Below are 26,630 nucleotides of genomic sequence, written 5' to 3'. Positions count from 1 at the left end.
GTAGCCAGCTCCCTTTTTCCCTCTGAAGCTTTGCTGTGTTGTTATCTCTGCCCAGCAAGCTCCCCATTCCCAGTGAGGGCTGGTGTTTGGGAGAAGCAGAGAAGCTGTTTCCATCCCTGAGGGGCTCAGGGTCTGTGTGGCACCAGGACCCGGGCACACTGTGCGAGGGCGGAGGGGACTAACCGCACTGAGAGCAGGGAGTCAGCCCGGGGGAAAAGGAGACCTGGCTGCTTTGGTTTCCCCATAGAGATTCGAGCAGGGGCAAAACAGCTCAGCAAGACCTTTTCTTAGGGCTCAGTGCAGCACTGGTGAAAATAATCATAGTTTTGTCATTGATTATAAAAATACTGAGATCAGGCCTAGAATTAGCTAGTTGCTGTTCCTTCTCCCCTCTGCCACATCAGTCTAGGCTTGATCCAAAGCCTTTGGAAATCAAAATCTTCCCATTAATTTGACTGAGCTCTGGGCCAGACCTTCTGAGCAGAGGGCTGCTGTTTGTGTGGCAAAGCAAGCCACCAAAGACATCCATGGGGAACAGCTTTTTCTGTGAATCGCTGTAAGTGGGAGCTGTGACAACATATTGTGTTGGATTTGTGAGATCTAGTCTTCTATTTTTTGCTATTTTGGGTGGAGCAGATTGGAATATCTGGAAAACATTTGGGAGATCGGAGACTGTCCTTTATGTTTTCAAATGTAATCTGAATACAAATTACCAGCCTTGACCCTTTGCTCGTTGCTCACCAGTGACAGCTTGGGGAGCACAAGAAATCAACATTAATCACTATATTTGTTTGTATAAGAACTAAAAATATTTTCTTTTGAAATTAATTCTCTAGCCCAAATCTGCTTACCACCTGTGATTTCTTCTACTTTTTGTATATCATTAAAATGTAAAACCAACAATAAAACAAAAACAGACAGCTGAGGGAGCGTCTGTTCTGGATAAGGCATTGCCTCATTTAATGCATGTATATGTTATTTTTTGAGAGAGAGTGTGTGTGTATGCTTGCTAAATATAATTATTCCTGTTTAAATCCTGTGCAGCAAGGAACGAACTAATGGAGACCCTCCAGATCTCTCTGTGTTCCCAGGTTAATCTCTCTAAATGAGATTCTCTGTGTGGCTGCCAAGTTCACCCTACGCAATATTTAAATCCATGATAGAGAAAAAGAAAATGGGATTGCAGTGTCCTTATGATCAGTTTGTTAATAATTAGCAGGATTCAAAGTATCTAATTTTAAGGAAAGCTGTGAGAATGATATCATGTAAATATCCTAAGACTTGGGGTGGGACATTCGAAAAACTGGATGCATTATCCAATGGTGGAAAAAAATAATATAACTCCCATTCCCTTCCAATAGACTCAGTTGTGTCCTGGTTTTGCTTACACAGGTTAAACTTGGGGTTGGGCTTGTTTAAAATTGATGTACATTCCATTACATGTAGGTCCTCTGTTTTTTATATGCAAAACTTTGTGTATCCAAGTATAGTCTTAGCAATGGATTAGTGCCTTCACTTGTATTCGCAGGTGCAGTGTATTGGAGTGCCTTTCACAACAAAGTTTGCCTGAAATTAGTCACAACACTTTGAAGTTGTTTTTGCTTTTTGAACACTGACATTATCAGTGCGTGCTGCTTTTCTTCTTTAAATGGCCTAAGGATGAAGAGCTGAAAGTTCTGTGTAGTATCATCAGCTTGTTCAGAAAGTTGGCCTGAATAAAAGTCTTGCCTGATTTCGATGAGAATCAAAATAAATATAAAGTGACGGGCTTACCATTTCCTTCATCTTGGAAAGGGATGAAGAGAGGTATCTCATTCTTTGAATATAAAAAGCCAATTTTTTGAAGGCTCTCTTGGAGAGCACAGCACAGGAATTGGCTCAGTTGTCAAGAAGGGACTAAGAGAAGAGGACCCAGTCAGACCAAGCGCCTGTGAGTTGGTCTGTTCTGGAACAGATTATAGGAAAATACTGATGATTGCCTTGGTTTGCACTGTTCTGGGCTGCATTATACAGAAGTGTCCAAGAAGGGAGACTGGATAGGAGTGAAACTGATACCTCTCTTTCTCTGACATTGAGCAAGAGTGTGCTTGGGGGAGGGAGTTTAATGATGCACATGAGCATATGAGCCGATGGATGGGAATCCTGGGCCAGTAGCTCGCAATAGGCTATAAACTATGTCGATGAATCAAAAGTAGAAGCTAGAGGTATCTTGGAATTTGTAAGGAGTGTAAATGAAGAGAAGCACAATTTTTTGGGGGAGTACTCACTTACTGAACAAGGAAAAGGGGGTTGCTTCTGTGCAGCCAGGAAAACACGAGGAAAACTTCACGAAAGTTGACTAAAAGCCCCCAAAACTTCATGAAAGCACGGTTCTAAGGCCCCTGCATGAAAGAGATGAAAGAGACCTATGTAATACTTGCTTCATTACCTATCACTGCTCATGAAAACCTGCCTTTGGAAAGATCTTCAGATTTTAGAAATACAGTGTCTCCAGGAGAACTTGTGAAGGTCAGCAGATGGAGTTTGATCTTCTAGACTAAAAATCATGTGGAAGCATGAATACAATGTAGAAGGTGATTGTTTCAGAAGTCTGTTTCAGAAGTCTGTTTGGTCTAGGTCTGTATGTGTCTACTTCTCTGTAGTGATAGTTTTGCAGTCCTCAGAGCTCTGAGTTTTGTACCAATAACCCTATCAACACTGGAGTCTATTCTCCATATATCTTACTCCAGTGTGCTCTCTTGCATTGCTGACTTCAGTGGCTGCATGCTGGCAAACCACAATAAAATTGTCTCCATTAGTAGCAGGATCTGTACAAAAGTTGTACAGGATCAACTCCTCTGCAACAGTCCTCAGCACTTGAAAGGGTTCATGGGTGGCCAGGTCTCTGGAGCAGATACAGACCAGTGCAAGAGTTACTGTGAGAGGATAACAGGCTTTGAAGCAGTTAAGTTGTACAGCAGAGCTCACTGGTGTGTAATATGCTTTCCACCTTTCCTCTAAGGACTTTGCAATGTCTTCTGAACATGAAATTGAGCTTCTTTTCCTGAAGGATTGGCATGGGTTCATTCTATACTCTGAGAGGCTGTGATTCAGAGGGCTAAACAACATGCCTATCCTGCAATAGTGAGAGTCTGGGAAGAACGGAGTTACTGGTGTGCTATTCAAGTTTGAAAAAAAGCTCAGTTCAGATTGAATCAAATTTTACTTTTCTGCCTTTTCTTTAAAAAATAAGAAGAAAAATTTCAGTATGTCAAAAGATGCATTATTTTCAGAGTGAGTTGAAGCCTCCTGTTTTCAGACCCTTGTGCAGCTGATGGAAGGAGTGATATGCCGTAGTGTCCCCAGTAGCAGTGGACTTGGTTTGACATCCCAGAGACCCTTATTTCTTTACCTTGTCATTCAGTCATCAGCACACTTACCTGGGATGTCAGATTACTGTTCAGTGTTATCCTATGCTCAGAAGAATTTGAGCATATCCCCTGAATAAAATGCCCCAAGTAGTAGGCTGAAGTATTTGAATGGTGCTTTCCCTTGATTGGGCTACTGCGCTTATCTAAGAAACTGGATATTAATCTGAAAGCAAAGCAAGGCAAACATCCCATTTTTAAGCACGTGACCCAATCATAACATCACAGATCCTTGCTCTTTGGTTAAATGACTAAGGGAGTGATCAAGAACACCAGTTTGTAATGTGACTCTATACCATGGTTTCCTGATCACAATAGTCTCCTAGGAGGTTCAGATCTCCTAAACAAACTGAACACAGATCCTTCACTTCTTTGGGTGAATGCTGAAGCCACCAAGACCAGCTTATCACCTGGAGGCTTTGTGAGTCTTGTCTGAATTTCTTGGATACCACTCAGGGGGAGGGAAGAGGAGGTAGAAAAGTTAGGAGTAAAGTTCCCCTCTGGAAAGAAGGAGGGGTAGGGAGAAGGTGGTTTTAGTTTTGTACTTATTTCTCACTAATTAATTTCCCTGAAGTAAAGTCTGTTTTGCCCACGACAATAACCAGTGAGTGATCTCCCTGTCTTTATCGCAAGCGAGAAACTTTTCCATAATATTTTCTTCCCCTGTCCTGTTGAGGACAAGGAATGCTAGAGCAGCTTGGGGGCCATCTGGCAACCAGCCAAGGTCAACCCACCACGATGCTATAAGTGTTAGACAGCTGTAACTAGTTAGACTGGAGCTATGTCCAGTAAAGTATGCAAATCTTTAGATAGTCTTTGAAAACAGCCTCTAGCAGCAAGGAATCCTGGTGGTTTGTTACCATGAAAGGTACTTCTGGAGTATAATGACAGAGAAAGCAGAAGTCTTACTACTGACCTCTGGCCATGTGACTGTTAAAATTCCAGTATCACAGCTCCTGTAGAGATTGCTTCTTGACAAAAGCACTTCAGTGATGGGATTAGAAGGGATATCTTGTTGAGCAGTATCCATTTACTGTGCATTCACCTCAACTATTTCTTCTTGATGATCACATCTGTGACACCCAAATGCCGTTTCCTCCAGGCTAGCCACTGGATAGAGCTAGTGGCAAGAGGCAAATGCCTGTGGTCCTGACTGTGTTCACTCCATAGTGAACTGTGAGTGTCTTATCAAGAGGCGAGAATGGTCTTGAATCAGTGGATTATCTTTCACTAAATGGTAGGTGCTGAAAACAATTTCAACACAGGGATCATGTCCTTTCTCCCAGAGAAAAGGTACACACACAAAACTTCCGGTGGAACTACAGGGCAAAGGTTTACTTCATATTTGCATTGTCTTTTTCCTGATAAGGACTGGCCTCGAGTTCAAATCCCACCCTAATAGCTTCTGGTTTTCTCATGTCTCTACTGGAACCAGGAAGTATGAGCAGATTTTTCTTTCCTTTTGTTAATAAAAGGAGTTTCATCAATGTTTCATGTTGCTTAGTTGTGTTAAAAGTCTCGTCACTTCTTGTTTTATTTCAGCATCTCAGGAGGTTATCTATTAGGTCTTTATGGGGTTAAAAATGAATCCAGATATGTTTACAGAGTCCAGATCTGCTTTAATGCAGTAGGCACAGTTGTTTTTCGGATGTATCCTGGCTAGATTCCAACATGAGCAGTCACATTTTCCCTGTAGTTTTAACTATCAACAAGAACACAAGAACCACAAGAACATTACTAAGCTTGGTACTTCCAAAAAAATTCATTGAGGGTCCTGCTGCTGTGAGAAGAAATTTTAAGAATCAGGTATTTATAAATTCATATGGAGTTGTGGTTTTTTGTTTCCTAGTTTTGAACCTTTAGGATTGGATTTCGTGTCTTTTCTTGCCAATGATACAGCCTAAAATCTTTAATCTATAAGTGTGGTTTATTCATATGAGGCCAAGGGTTTGGGCTTTGGTTTGTGGGGGATCAAATATCACGAAGCTTAGGATGTAATTGTGACAGCTGGCAGGATGGCAGTAGCCAACGGCCAGTTGAGAGTACGGATGGATAAAGAAAAAGCGTATGTTGATGTAACTTCTTTCTGATGGAAAAGGAGGGCCCACAGCTTGGCCCAAGGCCCAAATTTATTTTCTTGAGGGAAAATATGAATCTAAAGGGGCAAGACAATAATCTCTATATTCTTAATTAGGCATTAACAATGTCCAATTGTTGTCTCCCCTAACAAGGGGAGCATAGGTAGCCATCCATCAGCACCACCGTAAGGCACTCTTCTGGGATATGTCTTGTCTTTCAACCTTTGGGGTTCCCCTGCTTCTTGGTGGAGGTGTTGCCATTTTATGTCGGTTTTCCTGTTAGGGTTTATCCTTGTTTATTGTGGCAGAGTTAGCTTGGACAGGAAAGTACAGAATTGCTTTTGCGTGTGGAAAAGATGTGACTTTCATTTGAACTCTGTCCCCTGTGGCATGAGTAACGGTAGGATTTGAGTACTGTGTACCTTTTGTGGCCAGTTTCCAGACAGGGGTTGACCTGAAGGGATGAAAAGAGCTGTAGCCCTAGAATAAAATTGCTTCTGTGTCACTTGGTGCACTTATGAGGCTGCTAGAAACTTCTTTTCTGTTTGGAGCTGTGTGTGTCTGGGCTTGTCAACAGTTGCCAAGGATATTGTCTATTTTTTTTTTCATTTAAAGCAGTAGCGTGGCCAAGAAGAGAGTAGTGATACAAGTTCTGGAGATTTCATTGCACATCTTGACCTCTTCTTTGGAAAATCCAGCATGTGGAGTTACCTGAAGGCAGAAGCTTCAGCTTTCCTTTTGAAAGCAAGGTTCTGTTTCTCATGGTTTCAAATGAACTACTGATGAAAAAGGACTCTAACACTGGAAGGCAAACAAAAAGACCAACCCAAACTTAGGACTTCAAAGCTCTTCTCATAATCTCAGAGACCTCAGTCATAATATTTTTTAAGTAGGGTTGAAATGCTGGTAGCTGTTATAATTGCTGGACCAGAATCTACTTTTATAGATCAGTGATCTCTGTATTTCAGTATTTATTTGTTTTGTACTAAGCAGAGGACAAAATCAACAGAAGGGAGAATTATCTGTTTTCCAGATACAACAACAACAGCAACACGTAAGTTGTTATGCAATAATTTCTCTAGTATCCACATGATTAACAGCACAAGTTTTTCCTTGTAATGCATCCAACTAGATTCCTTTTCCCTTAATAGTTTTTCTATTGCTAAATTGTTCCTTCGTGGGATTTTTCAGAGGCTATCTGAACTGCATGGCATTTGTCAGAGGAGAAAATAGAGAAACCGGAGCTGCCATTGTCTTTGGTTAAATTCAGGTCTGTATCCAAAGTGCTGGTATTTTCAGACCTTAGGGATCTGCTTAACTGCTTAGAGCCAGATCTAGCTGCAAATTGTGTTTAAGTTCAAACTTTCTTTGGTCAAAAGCGTATCTATCTGTGAACTGTGATTCAGGCTTTAGTTTTAAAGTAAAAGTTAATTTAAAGAATTTTTTTTTTAGAGTTAGGAACTTACTGAAAATGAACACTAAAGGGATCAGTGGATCACTGTCTCTCTTTTGATATGCTGCCTACAGCTAAAATAAAACTACTTACAAAGGGCCCCACCCCTGCAGTAACTTAGGGCACAGTTTAGAGCCAATGTGTGTGCTCACACACAGATTACAGGAGCTAGAAACAATTCCAAAACATGCATGCGTGCGTGCACGCTTACCACTCTGGCTTTCCCAAGCAAAAGCAAAAACTCTTGTGAAGAAACTCAGAGGCTGAAGGGGTTAAATGAAATACAACTCTCCTTTTCCTGTGCAGTAAGGATTAGTAACCAAACAGAAGCTGGAGAGAAGAGCGCTTAAGAGCCACTGTTTGAACCAGAAGGATAGGAAAGTGGTTTTGGGGGCTTGGCTGCAGAGTGGGGTAAGTGTCTCCAACTTTTGCACTCACCTTTCACAGGTACACGCAGAAGGTAAGAGTTGACTTTGTGTTCTGGGCTGTCTCCTGATCACCTGGACGTCTGTTTTCTATTAGTCTTTTCAGTGCTGTTTGTGCTTTTTAAACTATTTTTTATTTCCCACCATCTTTTTCCTTCAGTTAAAAGAGTACAGGGGAGAGGAGAGACCAGAGTCCTTATGACTGCACAATTTTATTTCCTAGAAGGGAGGGAAAAAGACACTCCATGTATTTGGTGAACATTAATCCCTTTCACTCGCAGATAATTACACTGAGACTTAATGTAATCAAAACTGCTGTTCCTGACATTATGGGTGGGGGGAGCAAGGGGGTGGAAGGCGAAGGTATCAGTTTGATAGGATGCCAGACAAATATAGCAGGGATGTTGACTGGATAAACATAATTTTTGCTGGTAGGAACAAAAGCCTGCCCAGGTGCTAAGACTCTTGTACTCCCTGACTATCACCCCTGGAGTGCTCAGGTGCTTCTGTTCATGTGCTAGCAGGTGCTGAGGGGAGGGAGTGTCTCCTAATCAGTCTTGCATCGCTTTCAGCTGTGTGGGACAGGATCCGTTTGGGAGGCTCTCCCCAGCCAAACGATGCTGTCAGAGTCAACGGACCTGTTTGGGAAAGGGGAGGTTTGCAGGACTGGATCTCTCATTCCTGAGGAAGTCTGATGCATGAAGCAAGCCAAGGCGGCAGCTTTGGGGACCTATCCTGGCATGGAGATGGTAATGGGCCCATAGCAATGTGGCAGGGCAGTGGATTTGCCTGATGCCCTGGTGTTACTTGTGGGTGGTCAGGTGGAGGTAGAGGAGAGTTGATTTAAAACTGAGTTTCAAAGCTTTGACAAAGGTAATGTCAGCCTTGAATGGAGTTCATAAGCCTAGGAATAACTGGTGTTAGTACAGGAGCTTAGGGACGCAGAATGTTTCTTTAGGTCTGTCTTTAGAGACCCTAAAGAGGGTATGTAAACACTTTTGCTTTTATTACTTTTGGAATTGTCTTCACAACACTTGGAGTTTGTTTTATCCCTTCTGCATTGCACTTAGGGCCCTTCAACAGCTTCTCTGTAAGTTGGCTTGCCACTTAAATATTTGTTTTCCTCTTGGCTTCTTAGAGATATACCACCCTCTGTAATGCAAGGGCATTTCCCAGTCTCTGTAGATAGAACAGCCATGAAAAACCATTTTTTCTGAGGTGCAGCGTGTTAGGGAGCCGATGTGCTATGCAGCCATGTGTGTTGGACAACCTCATTCTGGCCTTTCAGGACAAATGCTTTGCTGTTATAGGGAGCAAAGGGAGGTGTTTGTGATGTGCAACAAAGGTAGACAGGACCATGTATCTTTGGCATGGCACTAGCTTAAACTAGTATTTGTTCATGTTAGTAAATGGCAAGATTAATAAAATGCAAAAAAAAAACAAAACCCAAAGAGCAAATTTGTTGTATCTGGAAGTTTTGCTTTTAGCATACTTTCCTGTCTGGTGTGAAATAATTGAGACTTCTTTTTCAAGCGTATTTTCAGGTTCTCACACACTGTGGAGCATCCTGACACCTCACAGGTGTTTGGTTTTAAAATATTTTGCTTCATGAGTGTAAATGCTTGATGGCTTCACAGAAATGCTGGTGGTGGGCTAGTTACTCTGTAGTAGCATTTGAGAAAAGGTATGTGACAAAGGATTTGAGGTGATTTTCAAGCAAGAGTATAGATTTTTGTTTGCTAGTCTCTCTCTGTATTTATATACGAAATAGTGGTATAAAACAAAGTTGTCTTAATTTTAAGGGGAAAGCAGCAATCATTATGGTACTATAATGCTATAGAGAAGTTAGAGAATGGATGATCTCAAATGTTGCTGTTCAATAAGTGCAGTACTTTTTGATGCAGATCCTGTATCTCTGTTTTTGAGCTCGCTCTCAGATCCAGCTGCTTGCCAGCTTGGTAAAAGAGAACAATGATAAAGCTCATCTAATCTGGTTGCTTCAGGGATCACTTACCTCACAAATTAGGTACCAAGATTCAGTTGGAGTCTGTGTGAATGGTTGTGCCCTGACTTGCTGAAAGGGTTTAGGAAATAGGAAAGAAGTTATGTTGTTGCAACTGTTTTTCCTGGTGGAACTTGAGTTTGAGTTAAAAGAGCAAATTTTATTCTAATGAAACACAGATGTTCTGTTAAAATGGGGAACCTGGGGAAAAAAAAACTCTGATCTTGATTGAGGGTACCTTCTTCTGAATGCAATGTAAATAAGGCAAAATACTGTTCTGTGCCTCAAAACAGGAAGGGCTTAGGCTGCTAGAAAGCTTTCTCTTTGTTCAGGCTTTAAATGTTACCAAAACATTAACCATTTTATTAGATCATGTATGTACCATATGACTTATCAGTACACAGCAAACAAATAGCTTTTTTCTAAGAGGATGAGAGCTCTGTTTTGTATAAGAACAGCACCTAGAATACATAGGATGCAATTACAATAGTCCTCATGATTCGTGTTATAGACTCATCATTAGCTGAGTGAAGGGGGAAATGTTCTCCTAGTAGCATATTGATGCTCAGTGAACTACAGAGAAAATAAGTTGCTTTGCTCTTAGGTCTGTGGGAAGGATTATACAAAACTGATGATAAACCCCTCAGTGTACCTAGCATAGCTACTGAGCCTAGACAGTGATGGAAGATTGCTCTGATCCTGTACAGTCATTTGCAGTTATGCCCATGGTATGATGGACTTGTCAAAAGAACTTGTTTCACTGGAAATGATACTCTGCTGGATACAGTTTCACTGTCTCATTTTTTAACACTCGGATCTGAAATGTGATTTGTGGTGGTCCAGTCTTGTCTTGGATGATGAATAATAATGGTTACTAGATATTTGAGAAGGGACTTTAATAGAAAAGGATTTGAGTGGGTATCTACTCATATGCATAGTCTGTGTACAAACTGCTTGTTTATGCTTTTTCACACAGTAACAATCTCGCCTTCTTGACATGTAGTCATGATGTATAGAAAACAAGTACCATCCACAGATTGTTTATTTCTCTACCTAGCCCTTAAAGCAGTAATTGGATGCTCTGGTTTGGGCACCTGTGGGAGAAACCAGCTTCAGAGCAAAGAACCAATTTATTTTTAGATCACACTGTTGTCATTTTGCTGTGATCACACAGTCAAGCATGTGCTTCCTTTGAGATCTTTCCAGACACTGCAGTGTGATCGCACCCTCCTAAGATCACTTTTTATGAAGTTAATTTTTAGTGACAGATGAAAGATGCTAGGGCCAGTATCCTTAGAGACTGCAGCCCTAATTCCACTAGCACACGTTCTGCCTTCTAAGTTTGTTAGTCAAAAGTTCTTGGGCTTTTTTTGCTTTATGATTTCTTTTAGTTCTCCTCATGTTAGTCACATTTCCCTTGCAGAGTAATGTGAGTAAGCCCACTGACTTCTCTGGGGTAATTCCTGCTTCATACCACTGAAGGTATGTCTGCATCACAGTCAATAAGGTTGATTCCTTAGGGAAGACAGTTACCTGTGCAAGTGTGGTGTGCTTGGTGTGTTTACAGATATATACAATTAAAACTGAGTTAGCTTTAAAAGATAAAAAAGTATCTTAGGTTCCAGAAACAATGTTGAGGCAGCAGCAATCAAAACCCACATGAGGTTCAGGGTAAATACTCTCATGTTTTCCTGTCTATGTCATTAGTCCCCAAACAAACTTATTTAAAGGTAACACAGGTGTTCTCTATGTATACTACAAGTGTACTGTTGAATGTAGTGCTAACATCCTCTCCGTGAACAGAGATATAGATCTTGCAAAAAGAGGCAGAAAACAATTTGCATTGTTTTAAAGTTTCCTTTTGCGATAACGCTCATTTCTTATTTTTATTTTTTAACCCCTTGCACAGTGCAGAAGATTGCCATATTTATATTTAGGATGGAATGAAGTTAAATAAAATTGGAAGTCATTTTCCAGCATTGAAATCCTTTATTTTCCTAAAGAATTCTCGATAATTTGAATTGGAAGGGATTAGTCTCAGCTGGCTAACATGTTTGTAAACAGCAGCAGTGCTCAGTGTCAGGCAATATTTCAGATCAGGCTAAATAACTCATGTAAGGGAAGCTTGAGCTGTGACAGGACAGTAGTAAATGCAAAAGGTTGTTAACCATTCCTCTTCAATTATGTTAGTGTTTGGAACATTATCACAGAATCACAGAATGTTAGGGATTGGAAGGGACCTCGAAAGATCATCTAGTCCAATCCCCCTGCTGGAGCAGGGTTGCCTAGACCATATCACACAGGAACGCGTCCAGGCGGGTTTTGAATGTCTCCAGAGAAGGAGACTCCACAACCTCTCTGGGCAGCCTGTTCCAGTGTTCGGTCACCCTCACAGTAAAGAAGTTTTTCCTCATATTTATGTGGAACCTTCTGTGTTCCAACTTGCACCCATTGCCCCTTGTCCTGTCAAGGGATGTCACTGGGAAGAGCCTGGCTCCATCCTCATGACACTTGCCCTTTACATATTTATAAACATTAATGAGGTCACCCCTCAGTCTCCTCTTCTCTAAGCTAAAGAGACCCAGCTCCCTGAGTCATGTATTTTCCATAGGCAGTGTGTGGCTTCTTGATGCAGTGTTAACTGTCTAAATGAGTCTGTGTGCACTTGTTATCCCTACGTGCTCCCAGATTTAATTAACAGCTAAGCACAGTGAGACTACAAAAATAGAAGGCAGAATCCTATCTTTACTCCTTATAATAAATCTCTAGCTGCGAGTCTATTAGTGGAAGGCTAGTTGCAGAAAATTGAATCTCAGCTGATATTAATAGGTAGACAGAAAATTGTCCTCATGAAATACTCTATTAGCTCCTGTAAAGGGCTGGCATAGTAACCACATTTACTTGGAAGATGCTGCTTCACTGACCTAAGCCTTAGATACTTCATTGTGGATTTTGGAAAGTGCGAAAGAAGCAGGTCTGCCTCTTGTGTGATTTCAGTATTCAGATTAAACCTGCATAACAGAGGCTGCTATAGCTTCCCCAGGTGTTGCTGAACTTGGCATTGCTGTAGATGTCCTCTGTAAAAACACTGTCAGTCTGAGTCGGCCACATTAAGTGATGGCCTAGTGCAGATTTATATGCCTGCTATGAATCAGGCTGAAGACTGAGATGAAAGCCTATTGATAGAGCAGTATAGATAGAAGACGCTTGTATGTTACCCCTACTCAGTTCTCTAGCCAGCTGGTGCTCTGCTGCTGTGCTCATTAGTAAGTTTTTGTAACTTTTTTTCATTAAACAAGGTGCATTTTAAACTTATTCTAGCTAAAAGTTTATCTTTCATAATATGGATAATATGGCTGAAAGTATATCTCAGCAGGGCTACTTTCTTGATGAGGATTCTTCAACTCCTAGTGTGTGTTTGGAGTGAATTAATAGATCTGGATACCAATGGTAAAGATGTCTCCATAAAACTTTTACTCAGTCCACTTGCATCTTGTTTTTCTTTATTCTCTCTCCTTTCCCATGAAGCCTTTTCAACCAGTCTTGTGTTTAAACACATGTTTATAAACAACATTTATCCCTTGCTTTGTATATAAACAGCTCTTTATGAATGTGGCTTATTGCATGGTCAAGGCAAAGGAAATTCCACATCCTCCCACTTTAACAGGCACATGCACGTTAATTGGCTTATCCGCCCTAGCCCGAAGAACATCAGGCCTAGGATTTTCTTTGGAAAAATGTCAAACAACAGATGTTTTACTATAGTTGGGGAAGAAAACAGACATATTAAGAAGTATCTTGAATGTGATATCCTTTGCCTGAAGGGGTGATTGCATTCTTGGTTCCTCTGGGCTGTGTGACGTGATCCTCATGCTCTCCCAACTCGGCTCCCAGCCTAAGTACATGCAGGTTTTTCCCTACCCCTGATCCCTGCTCCATGGAGCCCCTTTCTCTTCCTGTCTTCATCTCACCTTTTTGCTGAATGTATATATTTTCCCTTTTTAACTCTTCTACAGAAACTTAAAAGGTGCTTCTCAGTAGACAAAGCAAACAAAAGCAAGCTGGAACCAAGGTATGCTGGATGTTTTGGGAGCAAAACAAAAAGTCAGAATGTCTTTAGAAAATGTAATGAGTCTAAAAGGTAAAAGACTTTGCTCTGAGTTGATGGCTAAAAAAATGTATTCCAGTGGATAACTGGGCAACATATCATCATCCTTTCTGACTTCCCACTTTCTTCAACCAACTTCTAAAAATATAACTGAGTGAGATACAATGTGTTAAAGGCAGGTAAAGCTGGGAGTAGAGGACATGGAAGGAAATTCTGAAAAGGTGCGAGTAGCAGGATCACAGTGGCAACTTCTGCTTTAGTGCTGGATGTGCCAAACTTTACAATCAGCAATTTCTATCTATATTGCAACAGGCAAATATTAATTGCTGGGGCAGCCAACCTGTGGCTCACAAGCCATGCAAAGGCAGCTTCTGTGTCAGGGCTGCCTCAGATGTGAGTAATAGATCCACATTGGGTAATTCAAATCCCCAGCTGAGAGATGAAATGAGCTGCAAGGACCTGCTGAAGCAAAGCCAGTATTGCTGGATGGCTTTGCCACTTACCCGCATGCCCAGCTAAATCTTGTCTGGCAATAGAAAAGTGTGAACCACGAAGGGGTCTCTTTATCTTCTGCCTATGAACCACTCCCAGAACAGTCCCTGACCCACATATGTGGTACGTGTCTTTGGCCAAAGGGTGATTTAGAAATGTGGTTCACAGGCAAAAGAAGACTGGTCTGTCTTATGTGCTAAACAGAGAAGAATTACATAGCACTGCCTCTCCAATTACTTTCAAAAAGAGCAGAGAAAAACACAGACCAGTAAATCTATGAGCAATGGAACTCATGAAACCTGTTTTATCTGACTTTGTGATCTGATTCTGTAGTGTCTAAACAGCTTAAGCAGTTGTTTAAACGAGGCTGAGTTATTTGTAATATCTCTTTCAAATTTGGATTCCCTTGTGTTGAAAAGAAAAAGTCATCATCTAAATGGGTCAAAAGTCCAGTATGTCTCTTCATTCCGGCCCAGTATCTTTTCCCTCAAACAAAAGGTAACTATGCTTTTTAAACTGTGAAATTAGCCAGTTGATTCAAAGTTATTTTTACGTATATATATATATACAGGCAATGTAGGTCTTGTTTCCCTAGGAACATGGATGTTGAGAGGTTATTTGGAAAAGAGGCCAAGTTTGAGTAAGCAATCTTGAACCTTGTTTGTGCATTGGAAGGTAGGATTTGCACACATAAAGTAAATATAGGAGTCATTAAAACTACCCTTGATTCTGAAACATACTCCTTGTCTTAATGAAGATTTGACTGATCTGGCTAAGGCTGCCTGGCCCTGGATAAGAGTTTGTAACTAAATAAAATATTTTTACAGCAGTTCACTGCCGGCTCCACTATAGAGAAATCTCCAAGACTGCCTATCTGTCTTTTCTAGACCTTCTATTTGTTAAGGCAAAAGCTTCTTTCCTGAGTGGGTTCAGTGTTAAGCCCTGCAATAAGGGTGCTTATCCCAGTTTCCAGTTGTACTGGAGTTCTTGTGTTCTGTCCAGAGTTATGAAATTCCAGTCATCTCCTTTGTGGCCCTCTGACCCTCCTGTCCACAGTGCCAGGGAGAAGTAGGTGCTGTGGAGGCAGTTCAGGAAGGGGACCAGAACATCCTTTCAGAAGTTTCTGAAATTTCCACAAAATGTGATTTGATCCATACTGTTTTGGAATAGAAGTAAGGATCGTGAGCTGCTAAAGTCAGATTCAAGCTTCAAGTTCTCCAGTGTTCAGAGGAGCTTGGGTCAGCATCTTAGAGAAAACATATTCATAGTTCAGGTCTGGGCTGATTCTTTTTGACCAAGCTTGCAGATGGCTGGAACCACTCACCACTGCAACCCTTTTATTCATCTAACCTGAGCAGTTAAGGCCAGATGTGGTTTGCTAGACAATTTGAATCTTTTCTGGTGTATGGAATGGAGGTTTCAGCTGGGCACATCTCTAGTGCTGGTTGAAGATTCTGATTGTTCCCTACTTACATAATCCCTCTTGCTGAGATAACTTCATACTTTAGCACTATGGCAGGAATTCCTCCATGTGAGTTTTCCAGCAGCTGTTCCATATTTTGAGCATAAAGTCACCATTTCCCCTCAGGCCCTGCTGCTATTTCTGGGTGGAGATGCTGTTCTAGCATACAGGGGGAAAAGGGAGCTGGGGAGAGTTGAAGAGAGTTGAAGAAGGGCAAGAGGCACAGGGAACAGCAGCTGCTGTTGTTACGAGTGAAAGCACTGCAAAACACTCTCCTTTTCATTCCTTCCCCTGCATACCCAGCCTTCAGTGAGAAGAATGGCAAACAAGCAGAATAAGCATATGCTGCTCTATCCCAGGTCCTTCAAGGAGTGAAAGAACCATTAAATCCGGAAACAGAACTTGACCTTTTTTCGAAGGTTTCAGACAGATTACCCAGTCCCATCTGTGTTGTTTGTGGTTGAAAGCAAGGCAAAAGGGATCAATGCTGAACACTACACCTGAGGAAGCTTTTAAAATAACAAGTTTGTCGAAGCTCAGAGAATCAGACACAAGATTTGTTTTGCAGCGGGGGATTTAATAGGAAACAGAAGGCCCTGTTCTTCCTTCTGACCATCCTTCCTGGAATCTGTTGTCTAGTTTAATAGGCCTGGATGGTCTAAACTTTTTAATGTTAAATTTGGGATGTATGACAGCAATTTCCATGCCAGTGCAATGGCACAAAAATACAAGCGAGCACCAGAGCTGTAACCGCTTGCTGCTTTGATGCAGGACATTGTCCCAAACATTGAGTGCTGTCTCTAGTTGTCTCCTCAGAGAATCTTTTTATCCCATCTGGCTAAAAACCTCCAAGACACTAACTACTTGGATAGTAGGAGCACTGCTAGCCCTGGTGAGCTTTTCTCTAGCCTCTTCTCCAGCCTCTTCTCCAGGAGCCTCACATGGTTTGGGCCCAGCTCCCTGTCTGCCTCTTGGCTCAGATTCCAGAAGGAGATAGGTGGGCTGTCCATTAGCAGCAGAGCAAGGGATGTGATTTCCACAGCCATCTCCATGAACCTAAGAGGTGCCTGGAATGGAAGGTGTGAGAGAGGAATGCTGGGGAAGAGAGTCTTTTTTTTTTCCTCTGGGAAGTAGCAAGAGGAGCTGATCAATCTCAAACATTTAACTCTGTTTGACACCAACACTGTTCAAGGAAGATGCTGTTCTCGCAGTGCCCTTTGCTAGTGGTGTGAGGACATTATAAGCTGCTTCAGGAAAGCTTTGCTGTTTGCGTGCATGGAACTTGTAGCAAAAGGGTCTCTCCTGGCTCTCCTTCCTCTCTGAAAGGATTTGGCCGTTGGATAGGGTTGTGATCTAGGCCTGTGTTTTGGCTGTGGGCCTCTACAGCATACAGAGTGTACTTGACCTCTTGTGGATGGTATCTCCAGGTTGTCTCTTCCTTGATTTGAATGGGAAGAGAAGTAGTAGCATGTGTGGGTGATAGAGGGTACATAGTCTTTCCTCAGTTTCTTAAGAAGCACTAATCTGAAATTAAAGAAAGTCTATTAATATAAAAAGCTCCTATATCTTCATTTTCTTATGAATTGTATGATTGACACAGTATATAGGGAAAGAAGCTTATCAGTGCTTGTTCCCAGTTACATTTTCCCTGTTTATTGCTGCTTTCACACAGAATTTGGTGCAACTGGATTTTCAGCACTTAGTAGTTTTTACATCTGAAAGGAAAACCATTAAAGAACAAGCTTCTTATCCCCAGCACTGTGAATGTTGAGAGGGTCAAAATCCATGGTATATATGGACTTAGAGAGTTGTAATGATCTGTGATTCAGTGTGAGGCCTAGCACTATGAGACAAATCGTTGCCTCTTATAAAGTAACCTGAAATATGCAAATGCTAGATCAAGCTGGTTTCATTTTGGGTCTGTTTTGTTTCTGATTTTATATTCTTATGCAACAATTATTTTATATCAATGTTATCATTGTTAATGGTGTTATACATTCTATATTTTATGTGGATTTAATAGGCCAGGCTAAAGGAGCTATATATTAAATATATATTAAATTAATATTAAAACAGATGTTGTTACAATGACTGATGAGATAAACATTTCTCCCTCGATGCTTTTATGTACTGTGAAAGGAGGATTTTTCCATCTTTCCTTTTCCCTTTCTTTTCCCATGTTAGAAAGAAACTTAGACTAGATAAAACTACACTAGGAATGTCTAGTCCCTCTCTTCTTTCTGGGCTCAATCAACTGGTCATGAGGTCATAAGAAAATGGTCATGAGAAACAGGCAGTCTCTAGTGGCTGAAGTGTCCATGGCCACAGCTGTAAACGTTGGTGAGCTGCAGTTGGTGTGGGCTTGGTTGCTGCAGCTCAAAAGAGTAAGGATAAAGTAGCAACAGACAATGCACCAGTGAAGTATTGTAGTCCCAAATGTGCATAATGCTCTGATTTTTAGGAACTGTTGTATCCTTTTGTATGCTGCCATACCAGTCTTTGTGGCCTGATCTCTTTCTAGCTCTGTAGAAGGGATATACTGCTGATGGATGAATCTAGCTGTAGTTGTCCATGATGAACTGTAGGATTTTAAACAAGCAAGATCACACAACGACAGACATGAAGCTTCACCAAGCCACACAGGATGAATATAGGGTACAGAAATGTTAACTGTGGAATTTCTTACCTTGGATCGGTTGAAGTCATTGCAATCTTTAAGTATATGTATATGTAAGAGGGTGGGAGGGCAGACATGCAACAGCATGCGTCTTCCACTGTGCCCGGGGATGGTGTTCTCATAATACCAGAGGAAAGTTCAGGGAAATATTTGCACTCAGTAATTACATTCTGGCTTTCTGTGCAGGGTAATTTCAGTCTTTGCAGTTGCCTTCATCTATTCAGGGAGTGTAATGACAAAACTTCTTTTCTTCTCTCATCTTGATTTTAGTTCCACCTCCATTTTTACTGTATGCTGCTTTTCTACCATACAAGCAGCAAGGAAGGAAGCAATTCTGATCAATAATCTTTCTGTTTCTACAGGCAGAGATGAAGAACTTGTTCCTCCTGCTCATGCTAGCAATGATGCCACCTTCTGCATTTTCAGTAAGTAAAAGCTCTTCTGAACACTGTTACAAGAAATAAGAGATACTTCTATTAAGGACTGTCAACAACTGTAACTCAAGTATTTTGTAGAAAGTATTCCTGGAAGAGCTAATGGGTTCAAGTCATCAGGCTTACTGTGGTACATGTTATGAAAAGTCTAACATGGCAATTAAATAACAAAATTCTGGTAGAGCCTTTGGCTCTAAGGTATTATCTGCAAAGTAGTAATTGCTATCTCCTGCTTCAAAGCTACAGAGAGTTGTCATGAAGTAAAAAGAATGAATCTTTGGTTAGCTGGTTTTTCTCTTTGATCTTAGTGGTCTAAGACATATGGTTTAGCTTTACTGGGGAAGGTAATCTTTATGTTAAGACAATTTGATATTGTCAGAAAAAGAACACAGCTACTAGTGTCACGGTTTAAAGCTGGGCCAGCTATTAAACCTGTGGCAGATGCTCTCTGTTAACCCTCCCCCCGCCACCGAAGGGAAAGGGAAAAGGGAGAGAGACTTACGGGTTGGAAAGCTAAAACAGTTTTAATAAACTATAATAATGAAAAAGAGTATAATAATAATATTGGAATAATCAAATATATACAAATATATACAAAACCAAGATCGAGCTCCCCTGATGTCAGCCACGTCACCACCGGCACTGCAGGGCAGGCTCCGGGTACGCCCAGGCTGGGCCCAGCGACAGTTGAGAACTGGATTCAGGGATGCACGGATCGGGATCGGGGGCAGCAGGAAAACGGACAGAGTCCTCCTTGGACACTGGCCAAAGGCTCAAGCCGCAGAAGCAGCCCAAGCAGGCAGAGGCCCCCAAAAACAGCAGGAGGGCCGAGACCCTTGTGATCCCCCCGTTTTACACCGAGAATGACGTGTATGGGATGGAATACCTTCGTTGGTCAATTTTGGGTCACCTGCACTGTCCGCTCCTCCTTGCAGTTGCGACCCCCCTTCGGCTCTTCACTCGTAAGCAGTGAGGAATTTAGCAGTGACCTTGGTTTCTCTAAGAATAAGTACAGCAAGAGCCTTTCTGCATAACATCCCTACCGGTGCCTCAGTGATAACTACAAGCTTCGAGTGTTATCAGTCCTAGAAGCAGACACTGTCTGCAAAACATGCAGTTAGTTTCAGAAAGTGCAGTTACTTAGAAGAGACTTAGCTGAAAGTAAAAATTACTGAAAGGAAAATTGGCCTGGTTTAGGCCAAACCAGGACAACTAGGAACAGGGTTTCCTCTTCCTTTCAGAGAGAAGTAGGATCTCTCTGAAGTAAATGCAGCTTGAGAACAGTTTCTCTGAGTTTAACTTCAATTATATTAATGAGTTGGACATCTGAGGTAAAAGGTGATCTGCTGAGTAGAGTGGAAGTATTAGCAAAGGAAGATGTGATGTGTTTGTTAGGTGTAAAGGAACAGAGAGAGGGGGAAGAGAAGAGGTAATTATCACCTGGAGTAAGTGTTTTGTGGGAGTAGTGAGGAATTATAAATATGCCATTAAAATTAATGAGTCCACAACTTTTAATCTCCAGTAGGATTATGAATTTTTGTTCCCAGATACAGTATTTGCAAATGCTTTCTAGGCCGTCTTTGAAGATCAGGGATGAGAGGCCAGAAATCAAGCAGAGTTTGTTTGTCATCATAGATTTTCTATCTTACAGATGGAAATATGCTTGAATGAGATCTTGCTGTCTCACATCTAATAGAAGATGGTGCTGTATGTTAAAAGAACGAGAAACAGAATATACTATATTCAGTTCATCTGTTCCCCTGCCTATCTCCAACCTGGTGATTTTTTGGAAGGGAAATGACTGAAACACCCTGCAACTATGAAGGCTGACATTCCTCTGTAGCATTAGACTCTGTCCCCTCCATGCAATCAGTAGCTCCTCTTGAAGCCATGCTGAATGAAGGGAGAAGGTTTTGCTTGGCCACCACTTAATTGAGTTTCCCTGACATGCTGGATCTGTCCAAGCCATGAGGAAGCAGGAAGATCCAGCAGCACTGATGCACTCTGCTGTGGTAGTTCTCCACTTTTTTTCTGTGAGGGAAGAGAGAAATGGTGTTGGTTTCATATGGGCCATTCTTTACAAGATGCTAAGTGGTGGCATGCCCGACCCTCCTCCCCTGCCTAGCTGCAAAGCCACACCAGGGGAGCCTTTGGTCACCCCACAGACACACAAACAGCAGCGGCTATATATATATATGCATGTTATTGCCAGTTCCCTGCCTGCACACAGGTGGGACAGCTCTGGAAAAGTAGTGCCTGCACAGCACTGTTTCACTGCTGTAGAAGAGGATGCGTAGCCCTGCTGCCATAAATACAAATGTTGTACATATGTGGTGGGAGAAAGGAAGGAAAGGAGAGGGTGAAACTGAAAACTGAGGGAGGAAATAATGCATGGGGAGAAAATAAGTTGGAGAATTGCTTGCTATTCTAACACCATTCTCTACTCCTTTAGGGCTTCGCCTGGGATGGCAGGCTTATTGAAAAATAACTTTAATCCATGTCACATAGCATTGAAAAAGTCATTTCCCTGTGCTGTTCTTCTGTAATTCCCAGTGGCAGAGGTGTAAGAGATTGTCAGGTGGCATGGTGCATTTTCCCACACTGAAGGAGAAACACTTCCTTTAATGTGTAGTAGCAGATCTCTAAGAAATGGAGGCTCTGTCACTTTAACTGTGCTGAATATTAGATCCAGAGCAGCATTGCAGCTGAGACAGCAGCAATTGTTTTGATTTCAGCATCAAATAAGCTGCCAGTATAGAAGCACATGGGTAGAAAGGTGGGTCACCTCCAGCTATACAGCGAATAGTGTACACCCCAGGAAGAAGAGGGTGGTGGTGGGAGAACTAAAAACAGCAGAAAAGGCACAGCCTATCACATGTGGGTTTTATTCCAGAATGAACTGCTTACCTCTTAAGATTCATCCTGTCCACCAATGCAAACGATTGCTTCTTGGACACCTTTTGTCCCAGAAGCAGGAAAGCGTGAACTTGCAAACACACAGACTGATAGTGCTAATGGGAGTACAGCTATACATGTGTGAACTGCAGGCTTACACAAGGGTGGAGATGAGTCTACAGGGATTCATGTCTGCTTGTGATTAAAGGGTATAGATTGATGCCTGCTGTTTTTCATCTCTTCTACTTTTGGAGTGGAGTAGCTGAACTTGTTTTTACTTTATTGATGGTTAGGCTAGGGAAAGCAGCAAGCAGAATAAGGGCAGAATTGTTGACAGGGCTGAGACTAAGAGCAGCTGAGGCTATTGCCTACATCTTCTCCTGCTTGCAGTCTGAGAGTGGCTGATTTGTTTGCTAGACATGGAAGGCAGCGTTAAAGAGCAAGAGAAGGACTCCTGCTTGTCACAGCCACTGGCTTCTGAGAATTTCCTGTCCAGTGCTCTGTCCTTGGTGGGACCTACTAGACTCTTCTTCCCTTCTTTCCTGCTAGAATATGGAGAGGGTCTTACCATACAGGACCTATGGTATCTGTCCCTTTTCACCAGGCTTTGAAGGATCTGGAAAAGAAGGTCACCCATTACTTGTAGCTCCTTTATTGTTTGCACTGTAGTAGTACTAGGAAATACAGCTGGATGGTCAGGAGGAATTGTGTTTAGGGGCTTATACAAACAGAAAACAAAGATGTCTCTCCATCTTCTATATGGATGTCTCTTCATCTTATACTCTAGCTGTTAATGCAGAACTGAGACAGAATAGTCTAGTACAATTTCAGGCCATCCTGTCATTACTTCTAGGAAGGCTGTGAACAGTGGCAATAATGGAAAATTCCAGGTTCAAGTGTTCTCTTCGTGATTCCTTCTGGGTTTTCAGAGAAGGATGAAATGATGTAAAAGTAAAACTGCCTGAGCCCTGTCCATTAGTGCTACTGCTGATAGAATGGTGCTTCTGGTGATTTGGAGAAAATAAATTCTGAAGGTTTTCCATGTGAATAAGTCTTCTGTTATTGTTGTATGTGTGTATGGTATGTTTCGGGGTTGCTTTCTGTTTAGTAAACACGACGTTCATCAGATTTCTCTCTGCCTCAATTTCTTTTTTGGAAGTGTGATTTCATGTTGGCAAATCTTTGCATCTGGAATTCCTTCTTTCCAGATTGGAAATGTCTTATCTGCACATACCATGGGACTGTTTCAAGGAAAAGCTGCTCATCAGGGGAAGAGTTTTATTTAATCTTTTGTGATCTGTAGGCGTTAGCTGATTGTTAGATCATGTCCAATACTTGTATTTGCTCCAAAATTGTACTGCAGGTGTGCTTAAAGTGAAGGCTGGTGTGAGGCTTGGCTGAAAATCATATTCAAATACATTTCATCGGTACAGTATCGCTTTCTACGGGTCTGCATTTCTAGGTTAAAATGCTGTTTTTAATTTCTTCTAAAGAAATGAACATTGTTATTGTTTAAACACTGTTAATCTATTGACTAAACTTCTAAACCCCTTAACGAGATCTGACAGAAAGGGCAGAAGGTGCAGAAGGACCTCAGAGTTAAGGTCATACAGAAACAGTGAAAATTACTGTGAGGAGGGGAGAAAGAGAAGATCTTTATTAATGTTCCTATTGAGGGAAAGGTAGAAAAAATGCACAAGAATAATTGTACTGGGTAGGATCTGTTCATTTTGCCCTATATCCTATCTCCAGCTATGTCACAAACACATATCTAGAAAGAAGTATAAAAAGATTGGTAAGTAAGTACAATTTCCCCCAATATGCTTCCAATCTCCAGTCATTTGTAGTTTATGAATCCTTTGAGCTGGAGACGTCTTTATTTCTCTTCCCTGAATTTGGTCAGTGTCTCCTTGAAGCCATGTAGACTTCTAGCATCACAGCATTTCTTTCGTAACACCAAGATCCTGCTCCTGAGTTGTCAAGATCAGCTCATATGTAATAATTTTATTTGTTAGGATAAGATTTGTGTTTTCTCCTGTGCATCACTTAAGTTACCTACATGAAATCTCAACTGTCATTTTAATGACAAGACACCTATGCTATAATGTCCTTCCATAGTTCTTTGCAGTCTGTCTCTGGTTCTCTATTGTCCTTTATTACCCTGTATTACCCTTATCGTTACTTCTGTGGTTTTGATGTAACTTACAAATGTGTTGAGCAGTTCAGGTTCCTTATGGAATTCTGCTGCTAATGTCAGTTCTTGCAGTGGACGGAGATTTCACTCCTACCTTTTTTTTTTTTTTGTCATTGGGCCACCTGCTCATCATCGATGCAAGGACTTTCCTTCTGGCTGCTTAGCTTCTTTCAGAGCTTTAGGTGAAGGATTTTGTTGAAAGCTTTTTGGGAATCTGAGTGTATCCGACCTTGTTGACATGTTTGTGAATCTCTCAAAGAACTGCAATAGTCTTAGAAGGATTTACCTTTAAAAAAGCCTTGTTGACTTTTTCCAAAATATACTGTATTTATGCAGGTGCCTGCTAATTCTGTTATTTGTTATAATTTCTATTAGTTTATCAGTAGATGTCAGTTTTACACTATGTGGGTGTACAGTTCCTTGGGTGCCCCAGGATCCTTTTGTAAGCTGATGTCAGATTTTCTGCTTTCCAATAATTAGATGCCAAAGTGGTTTTAGCTGACAGGGTTGTCTGTTAGTATATAACAGTTTATCCATTTCAACCTTGAGTTCCTGTTAGGTCCCTTGGATAAACAACTTCTGGTGACTTCATACTGTGTGTTTTGTCCACTTTTCCAAATAAGTTTGGGGTCATAAAGTTTTCTCACAATCCTGCTCTTTGTGGAGTTTTCTGAATGTGCCCAGTTTCTTCCACAAGGATTCCAAGAATTAATTCGAGTTCTCTGCAGTGGCTGTATCTTTTTAGAGAGCTTTTTTTATACCCTAGTCGGCTCCAGGCCATCCAGGGTTTCTGGAAGGCTTTCCATTTCTGAAAAGTAACTTGCCTGCTCTGCCCACTAGCCAGCGAGCCAGCACAGTCCTGTGGGGCAGCACGTACTGGGTTCTGCAGTGGGTGAGGCATGCACCGCGTCCTGCGCAGCTGACAGGAAAGCAGGGGACGTGGAAGGGGCCAGGTGTATGGTGGGACAGCCCATAAAGAGGTAGAAGAGTGAGGAGTGCTGGGCGGAGGTGAAAACAGGGAACATGGAAAAGAGTTGGGAACAATGAGGGAGCAATTAAGTGAGGTAGGGAGAACCTGAAGTGTTTTGGGGAGCTGAAGATGTAAGGGAAATGATAGATTTTAGTGGACTTGTTAGAGGGGATATGCTAACAAGCCATGGCTAGGGTGGTAGAGGGGAATAAAAGGACCTATACACAGTGAGTGTATAAACCACAAGCCATTAAAACTAATGAAGCCTTGGGGTTTTTTTCTCCTCTTTGTGAAGCAGTGTGTCTTAATAAGATACTCTCTTCTTCTGTACCATTTTGTATTTCGCTTCCTGCTGTCACCATCTTGTTCACTTTCATTCTTGTTTTTCTAGTTTTGCTCAAATGCAATTCTTTGATTGCTTATTCATTATTCATAAAAACGGTACTTGGCATTCTTCACCTTCAAAGCTCTTTGCAAGCCTGCTGTGCCTGAGCCAAGATCAATGGGTAAGACAGAATTATAGAAAATGTTTTGCTGATGTGGGTCTGTTTCATTCGCTTATTTTCTGTTGCGTTTTCAGCTAATAGCGTAGCTGGTTGCAGATGGATTTATCTTGAAAATGCATCTATTGGAATAGTAGCATCTATCTACATGGTACATGTGTGAGGTACACTGAATGTTTTCAGCTCCCTTTCAATTAAGTGTGAGCGTTGAATGCCACATGTCTTGCAGGGCTTAGCTATAAGGAAATGTTATAGGTGGTCATCCGTGTAGTACTGGGTAGGTCTTCTGGATATAGAAAGGAGAAGGAAACGGTTCATGTCCTGAAAACATATGGTCTAAGAATACACTCCATGTGGGTTGTTTTTCTCAGGGTCCTGACAGCACTGCTAGGCTTTAGAGGCCCTGACTGGCCTCACCCCACCGTGCCCAGAGCCCAGGACCCCACTGAAGCTGCCTGGGGCTGTCAGCCCCTGCCCCAGTGGTGCTGAACAGGGCTGGCCTCCAGCTCCCCACAGCCCTGTGTTAGAGAAATTTCTTTTCCCTAGGTTTCCCACAGCAGAGTCTCAGACACCAATTTTCAGGAAAATAAATAATTTAATTGAATAATGTGGCCATAAGGACAGCTTGAGCTGGGTGCCTCTGGGGAGGGACCCAGGAGAAAGAAATCCCTGGGCATTTATACCCTTACAACCTGTGCACCTGCTCCTCGTACGCCTCTTGGTCCAAGGGTAATTAGAGGTCTGGGGTCCTTTTGTTTCTTATTGGATTCTTGGTCTTCCAAGCGAGTCGTGAAACTTCTTATTTGCAAGAGTTACAGCTTCTGCTGAGTTACAGCTTCTTCTGACAGCTGTAGCCTCCTTATCTTCCAGTTTGCCCTAGTCTCAGGGCCTTCCTTCACGTATTCAAGCAACAGTTCAAGACGGGTTCAAGAGTTTGCAACAGTTGAGGCCCAGGGCTTCAGCAACTTTAACTACCAATGCTAAGCAACACTATTCAGACAACAGAATATAGTTAAAAGATACAGTTAAAAGAATTTAATTAACTAAAATTATTCTACAACACCTGCCCTGCCTGTCCATGGGCCCTGATGAGCCAGGCCCACCTGCAGCCCCATGTCCTTGCCTGGCTTCAGCCAGAGGTGCCCAATTCCCAGGGCTGGGGCTATCCCCAGTCTGTCCCGCTCCCCAGCTTGCCCTGCCACCCCAGGACAGCCCCGTGGTACTGGCCCTCAGCCCATGGGGAGCAGCCAGCCCTCTGGGCACCTTGAGAGTTTTCTTTTTTCTTTACCCTCCCTTATCAACTTTTCTCTAAGCAATTAACTTTTCTCTAAGCAATTATAATTCAAACTTCAGAAAGCTGTTTTTTTCACTGGGGACTTCTTACTGCCAAGGCTTTGGCAATGAAACCATTACGGAATAATAAATGTGGTGATAACTTTCTTTTGTAAAGTGCTTGGTTTTCACCCTTCTTTCATGCACGTTTCATCAATGGGGCTACAGTTCAGGGGTGTGTTAAAATAAACATTAACC

The 26,630-nt window shown here is 41.8% G+C and overlaps 1 protein-coding gene across 5 annotated transcripts in view; it reads left to right on the top strand.

The window, feature by feature from the left end:
• Positions 1-7,220: 7,220 nt before the first annotated feature.
• The window catches only part of PAPLN (papilin, proteoglycan like sulfated glycoprotein), a 63,532-nt gene continuing 44,122 nt past the window's right edge, over positions 7,221-26,630 (top strand). For all 5 annotated transcript variants that reach the window (XR_011047982.1, XM_068398504.1, XM_068398505.1 and 2 more), the window contains exons 1-2: positions 7,221-7,349; positions 18,467-18,529. Coding sequence is in view for 4 of the 5 variants with exons in the window: in XM_068398504.1 (XP_068254605.1) it covers positions 18,473-18,529 (57 nt within the window). In the remaining variant the exon portion in view is untranslated. The remainder of the gene's footprint in view (positions 7,350-18,466; positions 18,530-26,630) is intronic.

The sequence above is a fragment of the Nyctibius grandis genome, chromosome 4 (assembly GCF_013368605.1).
Source record: "Nyctibius grandis isolate bNycGra1 chromosome 4, bNycGra1.pri, whole genome shotgun sequence".
NCBI classification, from domain to species: domain Eukaryota; kingdom Metazoa; phylum Chordata; class Aves; order Nyctibiiformes; family Nyctibiidae; genus Nyctibius; species Nyctibius grandis.
This window is presented reverse-complemented; position numbering and strand designations above follow the sequence as displayed.